Source organism: Bos mutus, chromosome 7 (genome assembly GCF_027580195.1).
Source record: "Bos mutus isolate GX-2022 chromosome 7, NWIPB_WYAK_1.1, whole genome shotgun sequence".
NCBI lineage: Eukaryota > Metazoa > Chordata > Mammalia > Artiodactyla > Bovidae > Bos > Bos mutus.
Window position 1 is genome coordinate 58045769 of NC_091623.1, and position 22748 is coordinate 58068516.

General features: G+C 52.1%; 1 protein-coding gene across 2 annotated transcripts in view; it reads left to right on the top strand.

Annotated features, from left to right (window-relative positions):
• The first annotated feature begins 9226 nt into the window (after positions 1-9226).
• Positions 9227-22748, top strand: part of MLLT1 (MLLT1 super elongation complex subunit) — a 67613-nt gene continuing 54091 nt past the window's right edge. For both annotated transcript variants that reach the window (XM_070373839.1, XM_070373840.1), the window contains exons 1-2: positions 9227-9433; positions 19152-19332. In XM_070373839.1, coding sequence (XP_070229940.1) covers positions 9422-9433; positions 19152-19332 — 193 coding nt within the window. In that variant the 5' untranslated portion in view covers positions 9227-9421. The remainder of the gene's footprint in view (positions 9434-19151; positions 19333-22748) is intronic.

The following is a 22748-nucleotide window of genomic DNA, read 5'->3' on the forward strand; positions in this document are numbered from 1 at the left end:
TTGCAGCACCATTTTTTTCTTTTTAAAAAATTAATTTTATTCAAGTATAGTTGATTTACAATGTTTTGTTGATTTCTGCTGTATAGCAAATAATTCAGTTATATATATTATTCTCTTTTAAAAATTTTAACTGAAAGATAATTACTTTACCATGTTGTATTGGTTTCTTCCATACAGCAACTTGAATCAGCCATAAGTATACATACATCCCCTCCCTCTTGAACCCTCCCACCCCCAACCCTATCTCACCCCTCCAGGTTGTTAGAGTGTGTGATACAGCAACTTCCCACCAGTGATCTATTTTACACACGGCAATGTGTACGTTTCCACGCTGCTCTCTGTTTGTCCAGCCCTCGCCTCCCCCCCACCCCGTGCCCACAAGTCTGTTCTCTATGCCTGTGTCTCTATTCTGCCCTGCAAATGGGTTCATCAGTACCATCTTGCTAGGCTCCATATATGTGCATTAATATACAGTATGTATCTCTCCTTTTGACTTACTTCACTCTATAACAGGCTCTAGGTTCATTCACCTCACTAGAACTGACTAAAATTCATTCCTTTTTACGGCTGAGTAATGTTCTGTTGTATATATGCACCACAACTTTATCAATTCATCTGTTGACGAACATCTAGGTCGCTTCCATGTTCTAGCTATTGTAAATAGCATTACAGCACTATTGATAAGAGCCAAAAGGTGGAAATTACCAAAATGTTAATCAATGAATAAACAAAAGTAGTATATCCATACAATGGGCTATCATTCTGCCTTAAAAAGGAATGAAGCACTGACACAGGATACGATGTGGATGAAGCTTGACAACATTACACTCAGTGAAAAGCCAGACACCAATGGGCATATATTCTATGATTTCATGTATGTGAAATGTCTAGAACAGGCAAATCCATAAGGGAAAAAATCAATCAGATTAGTGATTGCTAGGAGCTGAGAGGGGGCATCCCAGGTGACACTCGTGGTGAAGAACCTGCCTGCCAATGCAGGAGACATGAGACTCGGATTCAGTCCTTGGGTGGGGACGATCCGCTAGAGGAAGGCATGGCAACCCACTCCAGTATTCTTGCCTGGAGAATGCCATGGACAGAAGAACCTGACAGGCTACAGTCTATGGATTCACAAAGAGTCGGACACAACTAAAGTGACTTAGCACACATGCACACGGGGGCTGAGAGGAGGAAATGGGGAGTGAGTGCTCATAGGTATAGGGTTTCCTTTTGGGGTCAAGACTATGTCTTGGAAAACTAGATAGAGATGATGGTTATACAACATTGGTAAGGCTCTAGTTGCTTTTGAATTGTACACTTAAGTATAGTTGATGATTAATTTTAGGTTAGGTAAATTTCACCTCAGTTAAAATTTACTAAAGTCTTGGCTGGTGTTAGGTCATGTCCCGCTCCCCCCATTAATTCCAGTAGCCAGAAGGATGCAGCTGTTTGATTAGCCAGACTTGGGCACGTGCTTCCTCTGCAGAGGGAGGGAAGCCTCGATCTGACTATGACTCTGATCTGGGGGGAAGAGGGGATGAGTACGAGTTGAAATCCAGTATTAAGCCCTTGCCTGTCATGAGTTGGCATCCTCCAGAGGGGCTGCCATTTAAAAACACACACACATTCATATTGGCCCCCAGGGGGAGCCCTCGGATCGAGGACTGTTGCCAGGGAGAAATAAAAAGGAGAGGGGCTTCCCTGGTAGTCAAATGGTTGAGTTCGCCTGCCAATGTAGGGGACATGGGTTCGATCCCTGATATAGGAAGACTCCACATATCATGGAGAAACTAAGTCTGTGCACCACAACTACCAAACCTGTGCTCTTGAACCTGGGAGCTGCAACTACTGAGCCCCTGGGCTGCAACTATCAAAGCCCAGGCACCTACAGCCTGAGCTCTGCAAGAAGAGAAGCCACCACAATGAGAAGCCCACAGGTTGCAATGAAGAGTAGCCCCCACTTACTGCAACTAGAGAAAGCTCAGCAATGAAGACCCAGTGTAGCCAATAAATAAATAAATAAATAAATTTTAAAGAAGAATGATGCTAAGAGAGAAAAAATTGCACACGTCCAATGTAGCACCCTTTTCTGGGGAAACACCTTGTTGCACATAATTTTGGTCTGCTCCAGAACCATTCATGGCACTTCTCTATAGCTCAGCTGGTAAAGAATCTGTCTGCAATGCAGGAGGCCTGGGTTTGATCCCCGGGTCAGGAAGATCCCTTGGAGAAGGAAGTGGCAACCCACTCCAGTATTCTTGCCTGGAGAATCCCGTGGACAGAGGAGCCTGGCAGGCTAGAGTTCATGGGGTCACAAAGAGTTAGACATGACTAAGTGACTAACGCACACACACAAAACCATTCATGGCTCCCCATTGCCTATAGAATAAGAGCCAAGTGCCTCAGTGTGACATTTAAGGTCTGCTCTGATTTGAAGGCAATGGCACCCCACTCCAGTACTCTTGCCTGGAAAATCCCATGGACCGAGGAGTCTGGTAGGCCGCAGTCCATGGGGTCGCTAAGAGTCGGACACGACTGAGTGACTTCATTTTCACTTTTCACTTTCATGCATTGGAGAAGGAAATGGCAACCCACTCCAGTGTTCTTGCCTGGAGAATCCCAGGGACGGGGGAGCCTGGTGGGCTGCCGTCTATGGGGTCGCACAGAGTCGGACATGACTGAAGTGACTTAGCTTTTTTAGCTTTAGCTCTGATTTGAAATGAATCTAGGGTAGGTCTCCGGCATCCCCATTGGACTCTGCTCCAGCTTGGTCTTGTTCAGTATTGCTGTGAGTGGCTGTGCGTACATTTGTGGCTGGCAGGAAACTGGGAGGTACAGGAAGCATTCTGTAGTAGTTGGTCTCTGGGCAGGAGGCCAGAAAGAGGCTTCCAAAAAAAGTCTGGGAGGGCTGAACCGCCTGAAAGGTGAAAGAAAGGTAGTGTAATTAATACCAAGCACTCCCTTTGGGTGCAAGTAAACTGGAACACTAGAGGGCGATAGAGACCTAATACAGCAGTTCAGTTACAGACGGAGCCCAAACTCACCACTTTCAAAAGGTTACATTCTACTCCTGGGACTCCTGCTTCCATCTCACTCTTTGTAACAAGTCTGAATGACATATATCAGTCATGCATGCTGCCAAATGCTCAAATTGCTATCTGCTTTTTGTTTCTTTAGAGCTACTCCCTTGGCTCACACTGTTGTATTTGCACAGGAAACATTGTGTCACTTCCAAAAGTCACTTGTCACAGATACAAAATAACCATAAAACTAGATACAGTAACAACAAAAAGTTCTTAACTGCAGCTCAGTGATTCTTAACCCAGTCTGCACATAGAATCTCCAGCTGATTTTTAAAAAAAATTTTTAATTGAAATACAGGTGATTTATAATGTTGTGTTCGAAGAAGGCAATGGCACCCCACTCCAGTACTCTTGCCTGGAAAAACCATGGACGGAGGAACCTGGTGGGCTGCAGTCCATGGGGTCGCTAAGAGTCGGACACGACTGAGCGACTTCACTTTCACTTTTCACTTTCATGCATTGGAGAAGGCAATGGCAACCCACTCCAGTGTTCTTGCCTGGAGAATCCCAGGGACAGGGGAGCCTGGTGGGCTGCCATCTATGGGGTTGCACAGAGTTGGACATGACTGAAGTGACACAGCAGCAGCAGCATAATGTTGTGTTAATTTCTGCTATATAAAAATGATTCAGTTAAACATACACACACACACACACATATATATACATACACATTCTTTTAAAATTTGTTTTCCATTATGGCTTATCGCAATATATTGAATCTCTACTATACAATAGGAGCTTGTTGTTTACCCAGCTGATTTTAAAGACATGTTGGAAGAGGGCAGAGATGCAAGTAAAAAATTGGTGGTTACCAGAAGGAAGGTGAGGAGGGCCAAAATAGGTGAAGGGAATTAAGAGGTACAAGCTACTAGATGTAAAAAAAAGTTACAAGGATGTAATATATAGCACAGAGAATATAGCCAATATTTTATCATAGTCTTATATGGAGTATAATCTATAAAAATATTGAATCACTATGTTATACATCTGAAACTAATATTGTAAGTCAACTATCTGACTGCTGTGCTAAGTCACTTCAGTCATGTCTTTTTCCAACCCTTTGGAAAAAGTTTATAGCCATAACCTTTACGCTCATCTATGAAGGAGTCCTTTTTTAAGTACTTATTTTTATTTATTTGGCTACACGAGGTCTTACTTGCAGCACATGGGATTTTCGATCTTTGTTGTAGCATGTGGGATCTTTAGTTGTGGCATGCAAACTCTTTTGTTACAGCATGTAGGATCTAGTTTCCTGACCAGGGATTGAACCTGGGCCCCCTGCATTGGGAGCGTGGAGCCTTAGCCACTGGACCACCAGGGAAGTCTCATGAAGGAGCCTTGGAATGTGGGTGGGCTTAGAGTATGGTGGAAGTGCCTCCATGTGACTTCTGAGGCTAGTTCATCCAAGGCAATGCAGCTGTCTGTTATTTGGCAGGGGGGGATACCCACTCTTGGAACCCAGCCACCACCATGCTGTGAGGAATCCCAAGCCACCATGTGCAGGAGCCCACATGGAGAAGAACCAACAGCTGGCACCAACTTCCTGGCGTGATAAGTGAGTTGTGTTGGAGAGGTTCTTCATTCAGCCTCAATGAGTTCACGTCATGCTGCTACTGCTGCTAAGTCGCTTCAGTCGTGTCCGACTCTGTGCGACCTCATAGACGGCAGCCCACCAGGCTCCCCTGTCCCTGGGATTCTCCAGGCAAGAACACTGGAGTGGGTTGCCATTTCTGTCTCCAATGCATGAAAATGAGAAGTGAAAGTGAAGTCGCTCAGTAGTGTCCGACTCTTAATGACCCCATGGACTACAGCCCACCAGGCTCCTCTGTCCATAGGATTTTCCAGGCAGGAGTATTGGAGTGGGGTGCCGTTGCCTTCTCCGTGAGGGGCAGAAATATGCCAAGCCTTGCGCAAATTGCAGATGCTTGTAACATCTGGATAACGTGTGTCAATCATGCATGCATGCGTAGTTGCTCAGTCGTATCTGAATCTCTGTGACCCTATGGACTGTAGCCTGCCAGGCTCCTCTGTCCATGGGATTTTTCAGGCAAGAATACTGAAATGGGTTGCCATTTTCCTCCCCCAGGGGATCTTTCTGACCAAAGGATCGAACCTGAGTCTCCTGTGTCTCTTGCATTGCAAGTGGATTCTTGACTCACTGAGCCAATGGGTTATCAATCATGCATTCTGCTCAAATTACTATTTGCTTTAAGTTTTTCTTTAAATCTACTCCCTTCACTCACACTGATGTAAATAGGAAACAATGTGTCACTTCCAGAAGTCCTTTGTCAAACAGATAAAAAACAATCACAAAAATTAGATACAATAACAACAAAAGTGTTATTAACTGCAACTCAGTAATTCTTAACCCAGTCTGCACAAGAGAATCCTCAGCTGAATTTCCAAAAAGGGGGATGGGTGACCTGGCCCTTTCTTACTTCAAATGAATGAGACCCAAATCTCTGAAGGTGACTGGGTCCCAACAATAAATGTTTAGTGTTGTTCCAAGTCACTCAGTGTAGGGTGGTTTTTTATACGGCAGATGACAACCAGAGTAACTTTGTGCACAATGCCAACTTCTAACTTTGTTGTTGCTAATTTGCTAAGTTGTGTCTGACTTTTTGTGTCCACTTGAACTGTAGCACACCAGGCTCCTATGTCCTCCACTATCTCCTGGAGTTTGCTCAAATTCATGTCCATTGAGTTGGTGATGCTGTCTAACCATCTCATCCTCTGCTGTCCTCTTCTCCTTTTGCCTTCAATCTTTCTCAGTATCAGAGTCTTTTCCAATGCTTCAGCTCTTCGCACCAGGTGGCCAAAGTATTGGAGGTTCAGCTTCAGCAACTTCTAACAATATCTAAACATTCTACCTTCCTCTGAAAGAAATAAGGGTTCACCTTCAATGCCATTCAAGTCAGCCTCAGTCCTACTCTCTCCCTACCAGGAAGTCTTCTTTGATTTCCTTACTCAGGAAACGTGTAGAGATGCTCTCGTGGGGGAGGCTGCTGATAGCGCCCGCCTACTAAGCAGGCACTAAGACACAGGTGGCAGATATGTAGTTCTGGACTCTCCGTGGGTCCCTGGCTCTGGAATATACTGAACATGGGACATTGGACATTGGACAATGCAATAACCTCATCTGAGCTTCAGTTTCCTCACCTGTAAAATGGGGGCAACGACACCTACCTCTTCATATTGTGATGATTAAATGAGTTTAAAATTCATTCTCTGGAGCTTGTAGATAGCAGGTGTTGGCCAGGATATGGCCATACTAATGAGAAAACGGAGCAGCACTCTGCTTACCTCCTCGAGGAAGGAAAATAGTTGTTCAGTTTTAGGCAATGGATGCTTTTTTTTTGACTGCACTTGACTGTGCTGTGCAACTTGTGGGATCTAATTCCTGTACCAGGGATTGAACCCAGGCCCTTGGCAGTGAGAGCATGAAATTCTAACCACTGGACCACCAGGGATTCAACATACTTAACATTTTAAAATTACTTTACTATTCTAACTTTGAATGAATGAATAAATTTTTATCTGCTCTGGGTCATTGATGCTTCGAGTGGGCTTTCTCTAGTTGTGGTGAGTGGGGGCCACTCTCTAATTGCAGTGCGTGGGGTTCTTGTTGCACTGGTTTCTCTTGTTGCTGAGCACGGGCTTTAGGGCACAGGCTTAAGTACTTGTGGCACAAGGGCTTAGTTGCTCCTCAGCATATGGGATCTTAGTTCTCCCAACCAATGATCAAACTTGTGTCCCCTACATTGGCAGGTGACTGTTAACCACTAGACCACTAGGAAGGTCCCAACATGTCTACTTTTCATTATAGAAGCTTCCCATATACAGAAAAGTATAGAGCTCAGTTTGATGAAATCCCGTATGCCTGTCACTTAGATCGAACAGTTCTTACATTTGCCATATTTTCATCGTCTAGTTTTTAAATTAACGTGTTTTAAAGGCAATTAGCCTGGTGGCATTTTAGCCCTGTGCAGCTTTAAAAAGTAAAGAATTTTTCCACACAACTGTAATTCCATGATCACACCTAACCAATTACAAGTTGAAATATAAGCCAATTCAAGTTCAAATTTCCCCAGTGACACAGCTGGTTTGTTCAAAGCTAAGATCCAATGAAGGACCTTACATTGCATTTGGTTGTGACACCATCTTTTTGAATTCTGAATGGTTCTCATGTCTTTTCTCCCAGGCTCTTGAGAGTTTCATCTTCTGAATTTGTTTGATTGCTTCTTCTTCTTCCTTTGTTTTCTATTTTTTTCACTGCACCATGTGTGACATCTGGGGACCTTAGTCCCCTCAACCAGGGATTGAACTCACACCACCCCCTGCAGTGAAAGCCCAGAGTCTTAACCACTGGACCACCAGGGAAATCCCTTGCCTGATTCCTTCTCATGTGTCACCTCCCATGATCCCCTACCCTCAGTGTTTCCTTTGTAAACTGGAACTAAAGGTATGATTCAAATTAAACATTTGGGGCAAGAATAACTTCTTTTTTGGTGCTGTGTATTGCTCACTGCACCCTAGCAGGAGTTCATCATCTGTTTATCCCACTGCTCTGCTTCTAAAAGTGGTCACTGAACTAAGTTGGCAACAATATGATGCTTCCATGGGAACATCATTTCCCCCCCTCTTTGCATCTAGCAGGCAATCTGTGAAGAGATCATGGTGGAGATGAAGTTATACTCTCCAGTTTCCCATGGACTTTTCAGTTAATCATTGTAGTATCCATGGTCAACTCTCGTCTGCAATGATTAGCTCATTAGGGGTTTCAAAACATTGTTGTCCCCCCCCCCCGTCATCCTTTTATTAATAACATTATTATTGGTTGGCATCATTGTTTAGCATTATTGTTGCTTATTTTCTCAGTATGACCTCCAACCTCCCCCCCACCACCACCCAAAAAAACCCCCAGGTGGCCCTGCCGTAGATTTAAAAGTATAGTGTTACTATGTACTATGTATGACGCTGGCTCTCTTCACAGTTCTTTTCTGGGCTTCCTTTCATTCCAAAGTAACTGATTTTCCGACGTCGCTCTTTATCGCAAAGCACCGGCCACACAAACTAATAAATACTTTGAGAGCATGCTCAGTCGCCTCCGACTTTTTGCGACCCTGTGGATTGAAGCCTGCCAGGCTCCTCTGTCCACGGGATTCCTCAGCCAAGAATTTCCTCCCCCAGGGGATCTTCCCGACCCGGAGATGGAACACATCTCCTTGCATTACCAGGTGGATTTTTAAATTTTTACCACTGAGCCTGACACTTAAATGAGAAATGGGGGGGGGGCGGGTACCCAAACAAACAAAAATCTCCCGATTTTTAATCTTATAGAAGGAATTTAAAATAATTGCACAAGGGACCCCAAATCGCAGGTAGAAGTCCTAATGTCCAAAAGAAAAGTGGCTTACAAGATCATGAAAAAGACGGGGTGATACGTTTACGTCCGATCTAAACACAGTTTACAAGTCACAGTGAAGGTATATACCTATATATTCATGGGTAAATTAAGAATCGGTTTTTGGAGGGATTGGCATGGGAATAAAATGAGAACGTCTTGGTTATGTCAATGTAGCCGGTATCAGATTTGTATCATTCAGACTAGCATGAACTATCATCAAAAGGTACTGTGATAGTCCCCATTTTATTGATGCAAGAAGGGAGTGAATCATGAGAGAGATCCAGGATTGTAAAATTAATCTGTAGTACCAGAGCCCAGGGCTCATTCCATTACACAGTAGCAACACGTGGCCAGGAAACAAAAATGTCCCTGGGGATGCCTCTCCAGCGTTCCAGCCGCCAGCTCAGCTCGGGCCCAGGGAGGCTCGGGCCCCAGGGATGCTTGGGCCACCGGGCAGCGCCCCCTGCGCACCAGTGCGCAGGCGCGGCGCGCTTGTCCCGCCCCCGCCCCCCTCCACGTGCGGCGCACACCTCGCGCTCCCTTCTGCTGGGCTCGCCTCGCGCCTCCCTCCCTCCCTCCTCCCGCCCCTCCGGTCCGGGCTTCCCATTGGCTGCGGGCTTCGTCCCTCCGACCGCAGCCCGGCAGGCCCCCACCAGGTCGGAAGTCCCACCCCACGAGTGGCTGTCCGTATCGTCGATTGGCCCAGACGTCTGTCAGTCCGGGCGGCTGGCCCGAGTCGGCGGCGGGGGCCCGCGGTCGGTGCGCGACCCGGGCTGGCGGTGGTTTCCGGTTCCGCGGGGCTGGCGGGCGGGCGGGCAGCCGTGAGCGGCGGCGGCGGCGCCTGACAGACAATGAGGGCGGCGGGGCGGCGCTGAGCGGCGGCGGCGGCGGCGAGCAACGCGGGGCCCGGGGGCGGGGCGGGGCGCCAGCCATGGACAATCAGGTGAGGAACGGCCGCGCCGCCCCAGCGCAGCCCGCGCCGCCCGCCGGGCCCCCTCCCTCCCTCCCTTCTTCCCTCCCTTACCCGCCCGCCCGGCCCGGCCCTCCTCGGTCCCGGCCTCTCCGTTCCCGCTCGGCGCCCGCCCGCCCCGCTTTGTGCGCGCCCACCGCTCCCCCGGGCCTTTATGTGGGGCGGGGGCGCCCCTCCCCCATCCGCGACCCCCACCTGGTTACAACGCCTCAGACTCCCTTGTGAATCTCGGTCCCTCGCTGCCCAGAGCACCCTGGGATGGCCTTCGCAACCCCGGCCCGGCCCAGATCCCCGTGGGACACCTCTTGTGACCCTACTACAACCCAGACCCCCTGGGACCCTCCTCGGGACCCCAGCCTGGCCCGGATTACCTTGGGACACCCCTTGCAACCCCAGTCCGACCCAGAGCCCCCCGGGACATCCCTCCGGACGCTGGCTCAATCATGAGCCCCCACAGGCATCCCCGGGGTCCCTTTAGAGTCCTTTGATCCGGCCTGTACCCCCTTTCCTCTCTGAATCCAGGGCAGTTGGTGTCTCCTGCCTGCTCTGACCCCTTGGCCCTGCTTCCTCTCAAACTCTGTCTGTTCTCCACATTAAACCTTTGCTGGGGGTTGAGTCCCTCCAGAACTCCTGGTCTGCAGCCTCCTCCTTTGAACCCAGGCCCACCCTAACTTCTCTCCCCTCTGATCCTGCCCCTGCCTCAGCCCCAGCTGAGCCCCAGCCCTCTCCTCAAACGTCGGCGAGGTCCAGGCCTTTTCCCACCAGGATCCCGGCCTGCCTTGAACATCCTTCGTTTCGGACCTGGGCCAGCTTCCTCAGCCCCCTCTGCTCTGATCACTCTCCTTTGGGTTCCAGGGACCCAAAGGGCTGTCTCTTCACCTTCAGACCCTTTTTGACCAGATCCAGGGACCATTTCTGCTCTGATCTGGAGCCCCCACTCCCTTCACACACCAGATGCCTCACTCCCCTCACTTTGGGCTCTCTTTGCCCCTGTGACCCTGACGCTGCCCCACATTGCCCCCCAGCCCCTCAATCCAGAGCTAGATCTGGTTCCTGGAACCACAGCTATCCTCCCTGCAGGGACCCCCATGTCTCTTTCTTGATGTTCATGGTCGCCACTTCCTTCCAACATCCCCTAGACTGGTGCTGTGACTTTGACCTGCTGTCCTCTGCCCAGCTCCTGTATACCCCATGTTCCCTGCCTTCCCCAGCATCTTGGAGACTCCACCCAGAGACTTGCTGCAAACCCAAGGTGTTCCCCAGCGCCCCCGCCCCCTAGACTCCCCACGGACCCTCTCCCTTTGGTCTGGAAACCCAGAGCCAGTTTCGGTAAACTCAAGCCTGGGACCATTGCAGCTCCCTACATAGGATCAGCTCTCTCTTCACCCTTGTCTGCTGCCCCTGGCTTCCCGGGGCGCGAGGCCAGGAAAGGCGGTGTGGGGCTGTGGGGGTGGCAGCTGAATTCCCCGCTTTTAGTGAGGGCAGGTTGGGGCGTCCCTGGCTGCTGGCGCCACTCAGGCGGCTCTGGCTGGTGAGGCGCTGTGTGGCAGTTGGGTTTCAGGGGTGGGGGGGTGCAGGAGGCATACCCCCGTGCCCATCCTGGCCGCCTGGTGGCCCAGGATCACTGAATCCTGTGCTCGGGGCACCCTCTCACTACAATTTCACTTCATCCTTGGTGTTGTACCTTTCTCTCAAGAGGTGAGGCATAGTTTATGATAGCTGAATGGGGATTTCTGCAGGGTGGGGTGAGTTCATTTCCCTTGAAGGGATCGAGCTTGAGGCCTCCTATCTGTATTGAGTTAGGAAACAAAATAGACCTTCAGTGTCCACTCTTAAGGCAGCTGGACCCTGGGAAAGTCTTACTGGACACCGCGCAGGTGCAGAGCAGGACTTCTGCCCCTAACCCCACTGGGCCCCCAGGGAGACATTTCAGGCCCATGGACATTCATTCACCTTGTGATGTGGGGGGGCCCTGGCAGGCTGTGGTTGTCTCTATGAGTGAGACAGGGCAGCGTTCTGGGCTGGCGATGCAGGGAGACAACAGTCCTGCTCGGGGGTCAGGTGAGCCCCCTGGACCAAAGAGTGCCATCCCACCATTGTCTGGTGTGACAGTTGCTGGCAGTTGTGATTCAAACTTGAACCAGAGTGAAAAAGTTGGTTCCTCTGTTGCACTAGCCGCGCCTTAGGTGTTCAGGAACCACCACTCCTGAGGTGCCAGCCACCTCACTGGGCAGCGTGAAGAGGACCCTTCCTCCATGGCAGGAGTTTCCACTGGACAGCGCTGCTCTGGATCTTTGCGCATGCAAGTGCAAGTGAAACCGGCCCCAGAGGAAGGCCCGTGCCACCCCAGTCCAGTTCTTCATCTGGGCTGTGTTCTCATGCAAATGTGGGAGGGAGAGGCCCCAATCTGAGCCCTGTCCCTTCCTCACGGCCCCAGGGAAGGCAGGAGAGACTGGTGTCCCTTATCGATCTTGAGTGGGTGAGCCAGCTGTAAGCAGTCCAGGAGGACTTCTGGTTTGGGATCTGGGTGTGGGGTTGGGGTGGGGACCCTTTGAATCCAGCATAGTCGGCTTTCTCTGCCTCCCCTGGGACGCCCCTGTGAAGGCCTCAGTGTGATGGGGAACAATGGGTCTTTCCCCCAGGCCTGCTTGCTTCCAGAGATTTTGGTTCTCTTGGCCTTCCTGGTGTGTTCTCTAGAACTTTCTGGCCCAGCTGAGAAAAGAGGGAGTTCTGCATTTGGCTCTGGGCTCCCAGGGAAAAGTCATTCTGGTTCCCTTTGCCCTGACCATACACCCACCTGTCTGATCCCTCCAGCCTCTAGTCTGTAGTTACTCATCTATTTTCTTTGGGATTTGATGGTGGGTTTTTCTTTTTGGGCTCTGCAGCTGGTGGGATCTCAGTTCCCCGTGCCTGTATGCTCAGTGGCTAAGTCGTGTCCGACTCTTACCACCCCATGGACTGCAACCCGTCAGGCTCCTCTGTCCTTGGGGTTGTCCAGGCAAGAATACTGGAGTGGGTAGCCATTTTCTCCTCTAGGGAATCTTCTCAACACAGGGATTAAACCCGTATCTTGCATCCTCTGCATTGGCAGGCAGATTCTTGACCACCTCGTCGCCTGGGAAATCCATCTTAGTTCCCCGACCAGAGACCAGACTTGTGCCTCCTGCAGTGGGAGTGCAGAGTCTTAACCACTGGCCACCAGGGAAATCTCAGGATTTGTATTTTTTAAGAGGGAACGTGGTGATGTGTTTTGGGGGGCAGGTCTTTACTTACTTAGGGGTTATGGCTGGCAGGCATATGATCTACAAAGATGGTGGGGAAGGAATGGGACTGGCTACAGACTGAGCAGATGCTGAAAAGATGGGAAAGTTTGCTGGGGGGCTGGGGGCTGCCTAGGGAGCTAGAAGTGGTGTCAGTGTCTGGGGGTCCTGTTCCCCAAAGGCCCAGGGGTTCCTCCCTTTGCAGAAGTGTCGGGCCTGGCTGCTGAAGTAGGCGGCCGACTCGTTGAACCACAGGTTGAACTGACTCGATAACGCTTCGTCTGCTAAGCCCAGACTTGGGAACAGCTTTTTGTGACCGTGCTCTGCTGCTCTGGAAGGGAGGTGTGTTTCTCATGGTGGAGGAAGGCCCATGTTACAGAGGAGGAGTCGAGGCTAGGGGCATGCTTGGATCTCTCGCTCTTTCCCCAGACCTTTTCCAGAGAACCTCGGGCCAACCCAGCTCTGAATCTGTCATCTGGCAAGTCGGCCTGCCAGGCTTTAAAGCTGTGTTGTAACGTGCTTGAGAGCGAGGGCCAGAGCCTAACAACTCCCCTTCGTGTCCCCCACAGTTTGTAACGTGAAGTTTTACACTTAGCTCTACCAACTGTCGGTTTAATGAAAGGGGTTAGGAACCACTCCCTTTGTCACCAGGTCCACTGGCTCTGGGAGAGATGCCTTCATCCAGTTGTTCATGTTCAGAATCTCCTGAGGCTGCTCCCTGGAGAACTTTGGGGTCAACCAGCATATCGTCTACACGTTGGTGGGCGTTCCCTACAGATTTAAAGTATTAATATATCTGGTACCAGGCCTCCCTGTTGGGCTGCTGGAGGTCAGGCTGCCCAGCCCCCTGACAGCCCTGAGGATCATGGGTGTATTTGCTTATCCCCGTGGTCCGCACAGGTGGCCCTAGTGGTAAAGAATCTGCCTTCAGTACAGGCGATGTAAGAGATATGGATTTGATCCCTGGTCGGCCGGGAAGATCCCCCTAGAGAAGGGCATGGCAGCCAACTCCAGTATTCTTGCCTGGGGAATGCTTTGGATAGAGGAGCCTGGTGGGCTACGGTCCATAGGATCGCAAAGAGTCGGACACAACTGAAGGGACTTAGCATGCACAATAGTGGTCTGCTTGCTTATCCTTAGTGTCCAGAGACACATTCATTGAGTCCTTGTCACTTTGTCATTAACCTTGTGCCCCAGGACTGAGGCTGGTCAGAACCAGAAGAGGGTGCAGGGGCGGCCGCCAACCCTCTGTGGGCCAGTGGTCAGAGGCCCAGGCCCTCCTGTGGCTGTTATGAGAGGTCCCCACCTCTGGGCAGGTGGTCCCTGCTTGAGAGGATTAACACAGAGGGAGGGACAGCTGGAGCCAGCTCTGATTCAGTGGCTGCTCTGGGAGCCCCTGCAGGGCCCCCAGGGAGAAAGTTCTGTGAAGAGCGTTTCCTTTGCGTTTGTGTGGCTGTGGTTCCGTGGGGCCAGTCCCCCGCTCCCTTGCATCCCCCTTTGTGGCTGTGTGTGGACCACATGGCCAGTGACCCTGCTGGGTCCAGTCAGACTTGGCAAAATCATCCCAGGCCAATGAGGGGTCCTTTGGTGATTCATTCTCCTGGGAGGGGAGGGGATTGTGCATCTGAGGGAATTCACAGCAGCCGCCTGACTTCAGGCATAACTAGGCCACTTGGTAAAGTGCGAATTCCCAGAGGGAAGGGTGTCTGCTGAAGAGAATTCCCACCAGCAGAGCCCGGGAAATCTTACAGACACTCGGTGTAGAAGACCTGTCTTTTGGGGCTGGGCGGCTGGCTGGGTTCTGGCTTTGAGGGCTTCGGGAAGGATCTGGGGGAGCAAGAGCTGTGAGGTGAGAGGAGCTGTGGGCCCCAGGCTGGCAGGGTCTCCACACCTGGAGGGATCTGGGCCAGCCAAGCCGTTGGCCTGCTTTGCAGGACTTAGGATTCTGGCCGTGGGGTTCCAAGTGCCTACTGCCAGTTGGCCTGGAGCAAGGGTAGCGCCCGGCGGAGGCCCTCAGCCCAAGCTTAACTGTCCCCAGATGGCCCTGGGAGCCCTCGTTCCGCTCAGGTTTTAGGGAGGTTTTCCCAGAGGTAGAATAGTTAACCCCTTCCAGGGCAGGGTTGGAATGTGCCCCTTTGTTCTGGGCTTTTGTTGGAGGAGGGGGTGGTGAAGTAGCCCCCAGATGAAATGCTGAACCAAGGCAGTGACCGAGGTCTGCCCTCGTCCCCAGAGGCTCTGCCGCCTCCTGGGAGCCGAGTCGCAGGTGAGAGGTGTCAGTTGGGGCAGCACAGGCTTGTTAACCCGGCAGTAGTGGACACCCTTCCTGGAGCAGCGGCTGAGGGTCTGCTTCAGTTGCTCGGTTCTGCTGAACGGGGAAGGAGTCCAGGTGGAGTGGGGAGGGAAGGGCAGAGCAGGTAATAAATCACCGAGACTCGCCAAGCTGGAGTAGCTGGCGGGGGCTCAGCTTTGCCTGCCTCTGCTTCAGCATAGCTCGAGTGTCTCACTGATTCAGTGATTTTTTCCCTCATATCGTGGCCCCAGATCTGTGTGATTCTACCATCTTTACTTCTCAGAAGATTCCTGCACTTGAAGGAAACCCCCTCTCCTGGGTGCAGCGGTGCATAGCATGGTCCTTGGCCCCTGGGGTCTGGGGTTGTTGAGGCTGAGCTGGCGCCAGCCCCAGAGGGCAGAGATGCTGCCTGGGCCCAGGCAGGGCTTTGGGCATGGCCCGCCGGCAGCAAAGATTACCCATCGCGCTTCAGAACCTTCCTGTTTACTTTGGCCTGTGGCGCGACTTTTTGGCACTCCCATCTTCCCCCTCGGATGGAGCTGTGGTCTTCCCTTCTTTCACAATCACGGCTCTGCTGCCTGCTGGTGTGCCCTGGGTGGGAACCCCATGTGATGAGACATGCCGGGCGTGCAGCGAGGTGGGAGCAGGGTTGTGGATCTCTGGCCAGGTGAACAGCAGACCTGGGATTTAGTTCTAAAGTACCGGAAGCTGTTCCCAGGGTCTGGTCGTCATGATCTGGCTTCCCACCTGGAACCTTGCCGGCAGTCCAGGGATTGTCTCCTGACTTCTCAGCCTTAGAACAGGTTGGAGAGAAAGGCAGAGTGTGTTATACACTTGTGTATAGGGTACGTGAGGCAGAGTGTGTTACACACTCAGTATAGGGTGTGGGGGGTGATTATGGCCTATTCGGGACCATGTAAACATCACTGGGATTTGTTTATCTTGAACGTTGCCCATAAGCAGTGCTCTGCGAATAGAAGCTTGTGGCTGATTTGAGCGTGACTTGTTTATCCAGACGTCCAGTCCTTTCCTCCAGCTTTTGGTGGGGTATTTCCCTTTGAGTGTCCCCATCCCCCTGCCACTGCTCTGCCCAGCCAGGCTCCACGGGCATCACAGCCTCCCAGCTGCCCAGGTTCTCCTGTCTTTCTTCCATCCGCCCACGGGTCCTCCCAGCTCCCTTGTTTCAGGCTCCTTTTCTAGCCACTCCCTCCAGTTGCCTCCCAGCAGGCTTGTGGTCCATCTAACTCTCCTAGTCTGCCTTCAGCCCAGACCATACACAGTTGCCCGGGGTACTTCTCACTCAGTGCTGTTTCCCCAACTCCATCACCTGCGTGTAGCTGGCAGTCACTTCTCTTGTGTTAAATCGAAATACTCCATCTGGATCCCCACCCCTCCTGCCAGTGGGCCGGCTCTGGGGGGGGTCTCTCTGCTCTATTTCTGAGCAGTCTCTCGGGACTGTGGTCCTGCCAGCAGGGGAGGGGCTCCTGCCGTTTTTACAGCTCACTCAGCACCCACAGCCTCCCACCAGTCCACACATGGAGACCACCCTATACTTAACCGTCACCTCGGCCCTTCCCCACAGGATGTGCCGCGTAGAACTCCCTGATTTAGGAAGCCTGTCTAGTTTAATCCTGTGTAGTTGACACCTCAGGTAGTGGTAGTGTGGCTCCAGGATAGAGGGTCATTGGAGACAGCTGAGTGTGCTCAGGAGCAGGGTTAGGGTGAAGCATACCAAGGAGCTGGCTGTTTGTGGATGGTTGTGGAGACCAGGGCCTGCTTGGTTTCCAGTGTGGGGACCGATCAGATGGGGCTCTGGAGAAAGCAGCCCTGAGCCAGGGTGTCAGGGATGAGTGGAAGTTCAGTCTGCAGAGGAGTGAGTGAGGGCTCCCTGGCTGTGGGCTCACAGCCGGGAAGGAGCAGACATGCCTGCGTTTGGGGATGGCTGGTGCCTGACAGAACGGGGAAGCAGGGCGTGTGCATTCCCCGTGCATCCTTGGTTCACAGCCCCTACGTGTGTCTGAAGCTTAGCAGCAGCTGTTTGTGAGCGAGTGCACGTGTGTGCGTGTGCACGGCTCTGCAGCATCCTCTGTCTGAATCAGGTGAAAACGTGGTGAATCAGGAGCATCCCAGACTTGGGGAAACGCAGGCGGGCGGTGTGCTGAGGCTTTTGGACTTGACTCAGACTGAGAAGGGTGAGCCCTGAGTCCCAGGCAGTGACCGAGCAGGGGGAGGAAGGGGAGGGGAGGAGCAGGAGGATGCTGGTGGCGGGGTCTAAACGGGTAAAAGAGGCAGGCACCAGAGGGGCTGTGGCCCCTGGGGATGCTCGGGGTCTGGTAGTGAGAAAGAGGGCGGAGGACACAGAGAGAGGCTTCTGGTCCAGGCCCAGGCTGCCAAGCCCAGCGGGGGAGTCTCCTCCAGGATGTGTGGGATCTGGCGGCCCGCGTGCCCCTGGTTATCTTGGCACTTAGAAGCAAGTGTCCACTTGGCCTCTGCCTTCTTTGTAATGTTCTTGGTTTTGATACTAGGTATCAGGCTCTGTGTGAAGGAAGTTCGGGGAGGGTTTTCCAGGCCAGAGTGGTTTGTGCAGTGGGTCCCTGTCGGCGCTTCAGAATCTGTGAAGTGTGGGGGCTGCTCCCTTAGTGGGGAGACGCCAACGTGTGTGTGAAGAGGGAAGTCTGGCTGCCGAGGCTGTGGCCCACCTGCACCTGTCCCCAGGTGGTTTCTTTCTTGGCCCCCTGCCCCTCCCCCCATTCTCACCGCAAACCATCATTGGCATGGGTGACTCGGGTGACCCTCAGGGTCTCTGTTCTCTGGGAAGCACTCTGTGGGATGATGGATGACGACAGGGCTTTAATCAAGGACTGGCATGGGTTGACCAGGACAGCAGAGTGGCCCTCGGATGACCCCCACACACGGGCCTGAATCTCCATACAGTAGAGCCATCTCTCATGGCCACGTAGCAGCTCAGTCTCAGAGCCTTGGTTGCCTCACTTGTAGAGTGAGGTACAGACCACTCTTCATTTGATGTGTTCCGCATCTGTACATTCAGTCAGTTGTGCATCGAAAATATTTGGGAAAAAAAATTACAGAAGGTGCCAAAAAGTAAAACTTGAATTTGCTGTGCCCTGGCACTGTTGACATTGCTGCTGCTGCTGCTGCTGCTAAGTCGCTTCAGTCATGTTCAACTCTGTGTGACCCCATAGATAGCAGCCCACCAGGCTCCCCTGTCCCTGGGATTCTCCAGGCAAGAACACTGGAGTGGGTTGCCATTGCCTTCTCCAATGCATGAAAGTGAAAAGTGAAAGTGAAGTTGCTCAGTCGTGTCCGACTCTTATCGACCCCATGGACTATAGCCCACCAGGCCCCTCGGTCCATGGGATTTTCCAGGCAAGAGTACTGGAGTGGGTTGCCATTGCCTTCTCCGGTTGACATAGCACTTACCTGTATTTACAACTGTTTGCATAGCATCTTTGTTGTACGAGGTATTATAAGTAACCCAGAGATGACGTCAGGTCTGTTGGAGGATGTCTGTAGGTCACGTGTAAGTGCTAAGTCTTTTTACGCAAGGGGCTCGAGCATCAGTGGATGTCGGTAGCCTCTGGTCCTGGCACCAGCCTCTCCCTCACGGGTCACACTGTTCTTTTTTCGGGAGATCTTGGTGAGCGTTACTGCTCCGGACGGGCTGCCAACCTAAGAGCAGAGCAGGCAAGCCACTAGAAGGTGGTTTCCGATGGTGGAGGGTGCTGAGAGGACCACGTGGAGAAGAGCTGTGGGGCTAGGAGTGGGTGCTTTCAGACTGGGTGGTCAGGGAAGGCATCCCTGAAGAAGCAGCTGTCAAGCTGAGACCTCAATGAGAGGAGCCAGCGAGCTGTGCAGAGCCTGGGGGAGAGGGGACCACAGGTGCCTGGGTCCTGGGGTGACTGGGGTGGAGATGCAGGGCCCCGGGTGGGCTTGCTGGGGAGACAAAGCATGTAGAGCAAACACGTGCTCCCCACCCCCTGTGATTGGAGCCTCCCAGAGTCCCTTCATTTTCCGGCTCTGTATGCCACCTGGGGTGGGGTGGAGGGCGGATGGAGAGGGCAGCCCACATCCCCCGGCCCTGGGCTCTGCACTGACCCTGCTGCTGCCTCTCTCCCTGCAGTGCACTGTCCAGGTCAAGTTAGAGCTGGGACACCGCGCCCAGCTGCGCAAGAAGCCCACCACGGAGGGGTTCACGCATGACTGGATGGTGTTCGTCCGAGGCCCCGAGCAGTGCGAGATCCAGCACTTCGTGGAGAAGGTGGTCTTCCGGCTGCATGACAGCTTCCCCAAGCCCAAGCGGGGTGAGTGCCCCCTTCCCTGGGGAGCAGCCGGCCTGAACTCCTTGGCCAGCGCTGCTCTGCCCCCGCACGGGGGTGCCCCCCACCCCCCCTTCCCCCTCAGCTGTGAACTTGGTTGTCAGGAGAGCCCAGTAGAGGTGGTGACGAGTGTCTTGTGTCATTATTGAGGCTCCGGCTCTGAGGAGCATCCAGAGTATGTGGCCCGTGTTGGAGGGTGGGCAGGGTGGTGTATGACCACCCCGTGAGTAAGCAGGAAGTTGCTCACTGGGCCCATGTCGGCAGAGGAGAGATGCCCTTTCCAAAGCCCCTGGCATGTGGGGCTGGACCAGAAAAGGGAGGCGTACCTCCCCTGCCTCCTCCCCGTTTCCCCCTCAGGCTGTGAGGCACAGGAACTTGCCCAGGGTGCCGGGTTGGAGGCCGCTTCCTGGAGAATTTGATGGGGAATTGGGGAGCTCTGTGAGGTCGGGGCCTGTCTGCCGTGTCACCATTTGGTGGTACCCTGTGTGAAGCCTAGTATGTCACAGGGGTCCCATAAATAGTCCTCGAATGGATGTGTTGATAAAGGAACAAAGGACCCTGTGCTCCAGAAGGGCTTTGGGAAAGGGAGAGCCGCTGCCGGGCTGCAGTGGGGCCAGAGGGTTGGGGGTGAGGCTGTGCTGGTGAGATAAGAGTATGGAGCCTGTCCTGGGACCCACTGGGGCCTGGGCCAAGGCCAACAAGTGTCTTACTGTCCAGCCAGGAGGTGACGTGTGTCACAGAAGTAGACACTCCTGGTTCAGGGGGGACGGCAGCTCCAGATTCCTAGTGGCGTAGTGGCCATTGTTCTTCCTTCTGGATTCTTCCATCAGCTTTCAGCTCTTCCTTTCCTTCATTTCTCCTTTCCTGACTTTTCAGTTCTCTTCCTTCTTTCCTCTCTGAGCCTCTTGGAGAGAGCGGATCGGGCTCCTGATAATAGCAGATACCTGGAAAGCACCTGGTAGTAATAGTAGTAATATAATAATGCAAAGCACCTGGTAATAATAATAATACTACATGTCACTTATCAGGCACGTTTTGCTCATAAGCTCTATTTGTTTGCCCCACAACCCTCTTTTACAGAAGAGGAAGCAGGCTCAGGGGTCTGGATAAGCTGCCCGAGCTTTAAAGCAGGGGTCCACGCGGTGTGGGCCGGGTCTGCAGGTTTTGATTGGCGCTTGGTCACTCCCGTTCATTCCTCGGTCACTGACTGTGCCATGGAGCAGCAGAAGCCGGGCTGCCTCCTCCTGGCCAGGCGCCTGCTTTCCCTCTGCCGTCCAGTCCCCTTCTCTCCCAGTGGTGATTCCCGTCCACTCACAGAGACCGTGACGTTGGCAGGGGTGGTGGTGCCCAGGATCCCCTTCCATGTCTCTGTGTGGAGACTGAGCTCCCAAGAGGCCTGGTCACCTATTTGTGGTCACGTGGAAGTGGCACATTCTCCAAGCTCCCAGTGTCTGAAAAATGGGTTCTGGGTGAAGCATAGTGTTTTGCAGAGGCAGTTTGCAGTCAGAGTTGAGTAGCTGAACCGTCCTTGTTTGCGAAGCCTATGGGTGTAGCCTCTATATAGACGGCAGCTGCATCATGTGGTGGTGGTGGTTGTCACTCAGTCGTGTCCGACACTTTGCGACCCCATGGACTGTAGCCCCCCAGGCTCCTCTGTCCATGGAATTTCCCAGGCAAGAAGACTGGAGTGGGTTGCCATTTCCTTCTCCAGGGGATCTTCCCGACCCAGGAATCGAACCCATGTCTTCTGCCTTGGCAGGTGGATTCTTTACCGCTGAGCCACCCTGCATCACATGAATTAGATGGTGGATGCCTGCTTGCCATTTGTTTAGTGATCAGGGAAAAACAGATAAGGTGAAGCAGCCAGTGAATTCCTAACAGGACTCCAGCCTCTGAAGTTATACTTTATTTGCTGAAAAAGTGTCTTTTAAATCAGAATATACACCCTGCACAGACCCAGCAGGAATGAACCTGGTGGGCATCTCCACCTCCCAACTCATCAATGGTGGTCCCACCCCAGGGGCAGCCTTCTAGTCCTTTCTGGGTTGTGTCCCTTCCTTACCACTTTAAAGCTGTAGAAGCGAATTCACTTCTTATTTCTAGATTTTTCACTTGAAAAATTTATTAACTTTCTAACCTGAAAGCTCAGACTCTTTCCTAAGCTTCACCCCCTCGCATCCCCGCCAAGCGAGGGGTTTGCATTTGGCCACAGTTTGCTGCTATATCTCTGGGGCTGAAAGGATACAGTAGATGCTTTCTAAATGTTTGCCAAGAGAATGGATGGGTTCTCCAAAGCTGTCGGCTTTGGCCAGGGTCTCCTGACTTTCCACTTAGGAAGAGAAGGGCAGGAGCAGCCTGTCTTCCTTGACCCTTATGCCCTTTCTGGGAGCTACACTCAACTTGGTTAAGGTTGTTCCACTTCAGGTTAGAGAGTAAGTCTAGAAGTCGGTAACTGTGAGGGTCATTGACTATATTGATGCTCTCCACCGTCGGGATGGTTCTCTCTGAACTCTGGGCCACTTGCTCCAAGGAAAATGCTCAAGGTCATGCCAAGGTCAGATAGGATCTTTTTTGTCATCCATGCTTAAAACTTGGCCCCGTTTTGGGACTTCCCTGCTGGTCCAGGGGTTAAGAATTCACCTGCCAATACAGAGGACATGGGTTTGATCCTAGATTTGGGAACTAAGATCCCACATTGTTGTTATTTATTTGCTAAGTTCTGTCTGACTCTTTGCAACCCCATAGACTGTAGCCTGCCAGGCTCCTCTGTCCATGGGATTCTCCAGGCAAGAATACTGGAGTGGGATGCCAGTTCCTTCTCCCAGGGATCCTCCCAACCCAGGGATCGAACCCATGTCTCTCATGTCTCCTGCATTGCAGGCAAATTCTTTACTGCTGAACCACCAGGGAAGCTTAAGATCCCATATGCCATGGGGCAATTAAGCGTGCATGCAACAACTAGAGAGGCCATGTGCCTCAACTGGAGAGGCTCCCTAGTGCGCAGCTGGAGAAAAGCCCTCATGCTGCAGTAAAGACCCAGCTCAGCCAAAAAAAGAAGTTTGGCCCCATTTACTTGGCTTCGTATTTGGCCTGTGGCTTTGTGAACACCTTTTGCTTCTTCCTCCCCATCCCTGCATTTGTCTTTTTCATCAGAGGTGCTTTGCCTTTTTCTCCATACCCCCATCATTTCATTTATTCAGTGGAGACTCCCCTCTTCCTCTGGATATTTCATTCCAGCCTCTTCCTCTTCTGATTAGAACTGGCTCCTCTCCAGACCACCTCGTTAGCCATCACACTGGGACTTACTTTACTTTTCTCCTCAGGGATTCACCTAACACCCTATGTTTTTGTTCATTTTCCTGTTTTACTGGAGTAATTTATCCAGAAGTTTCCCAAGGAAC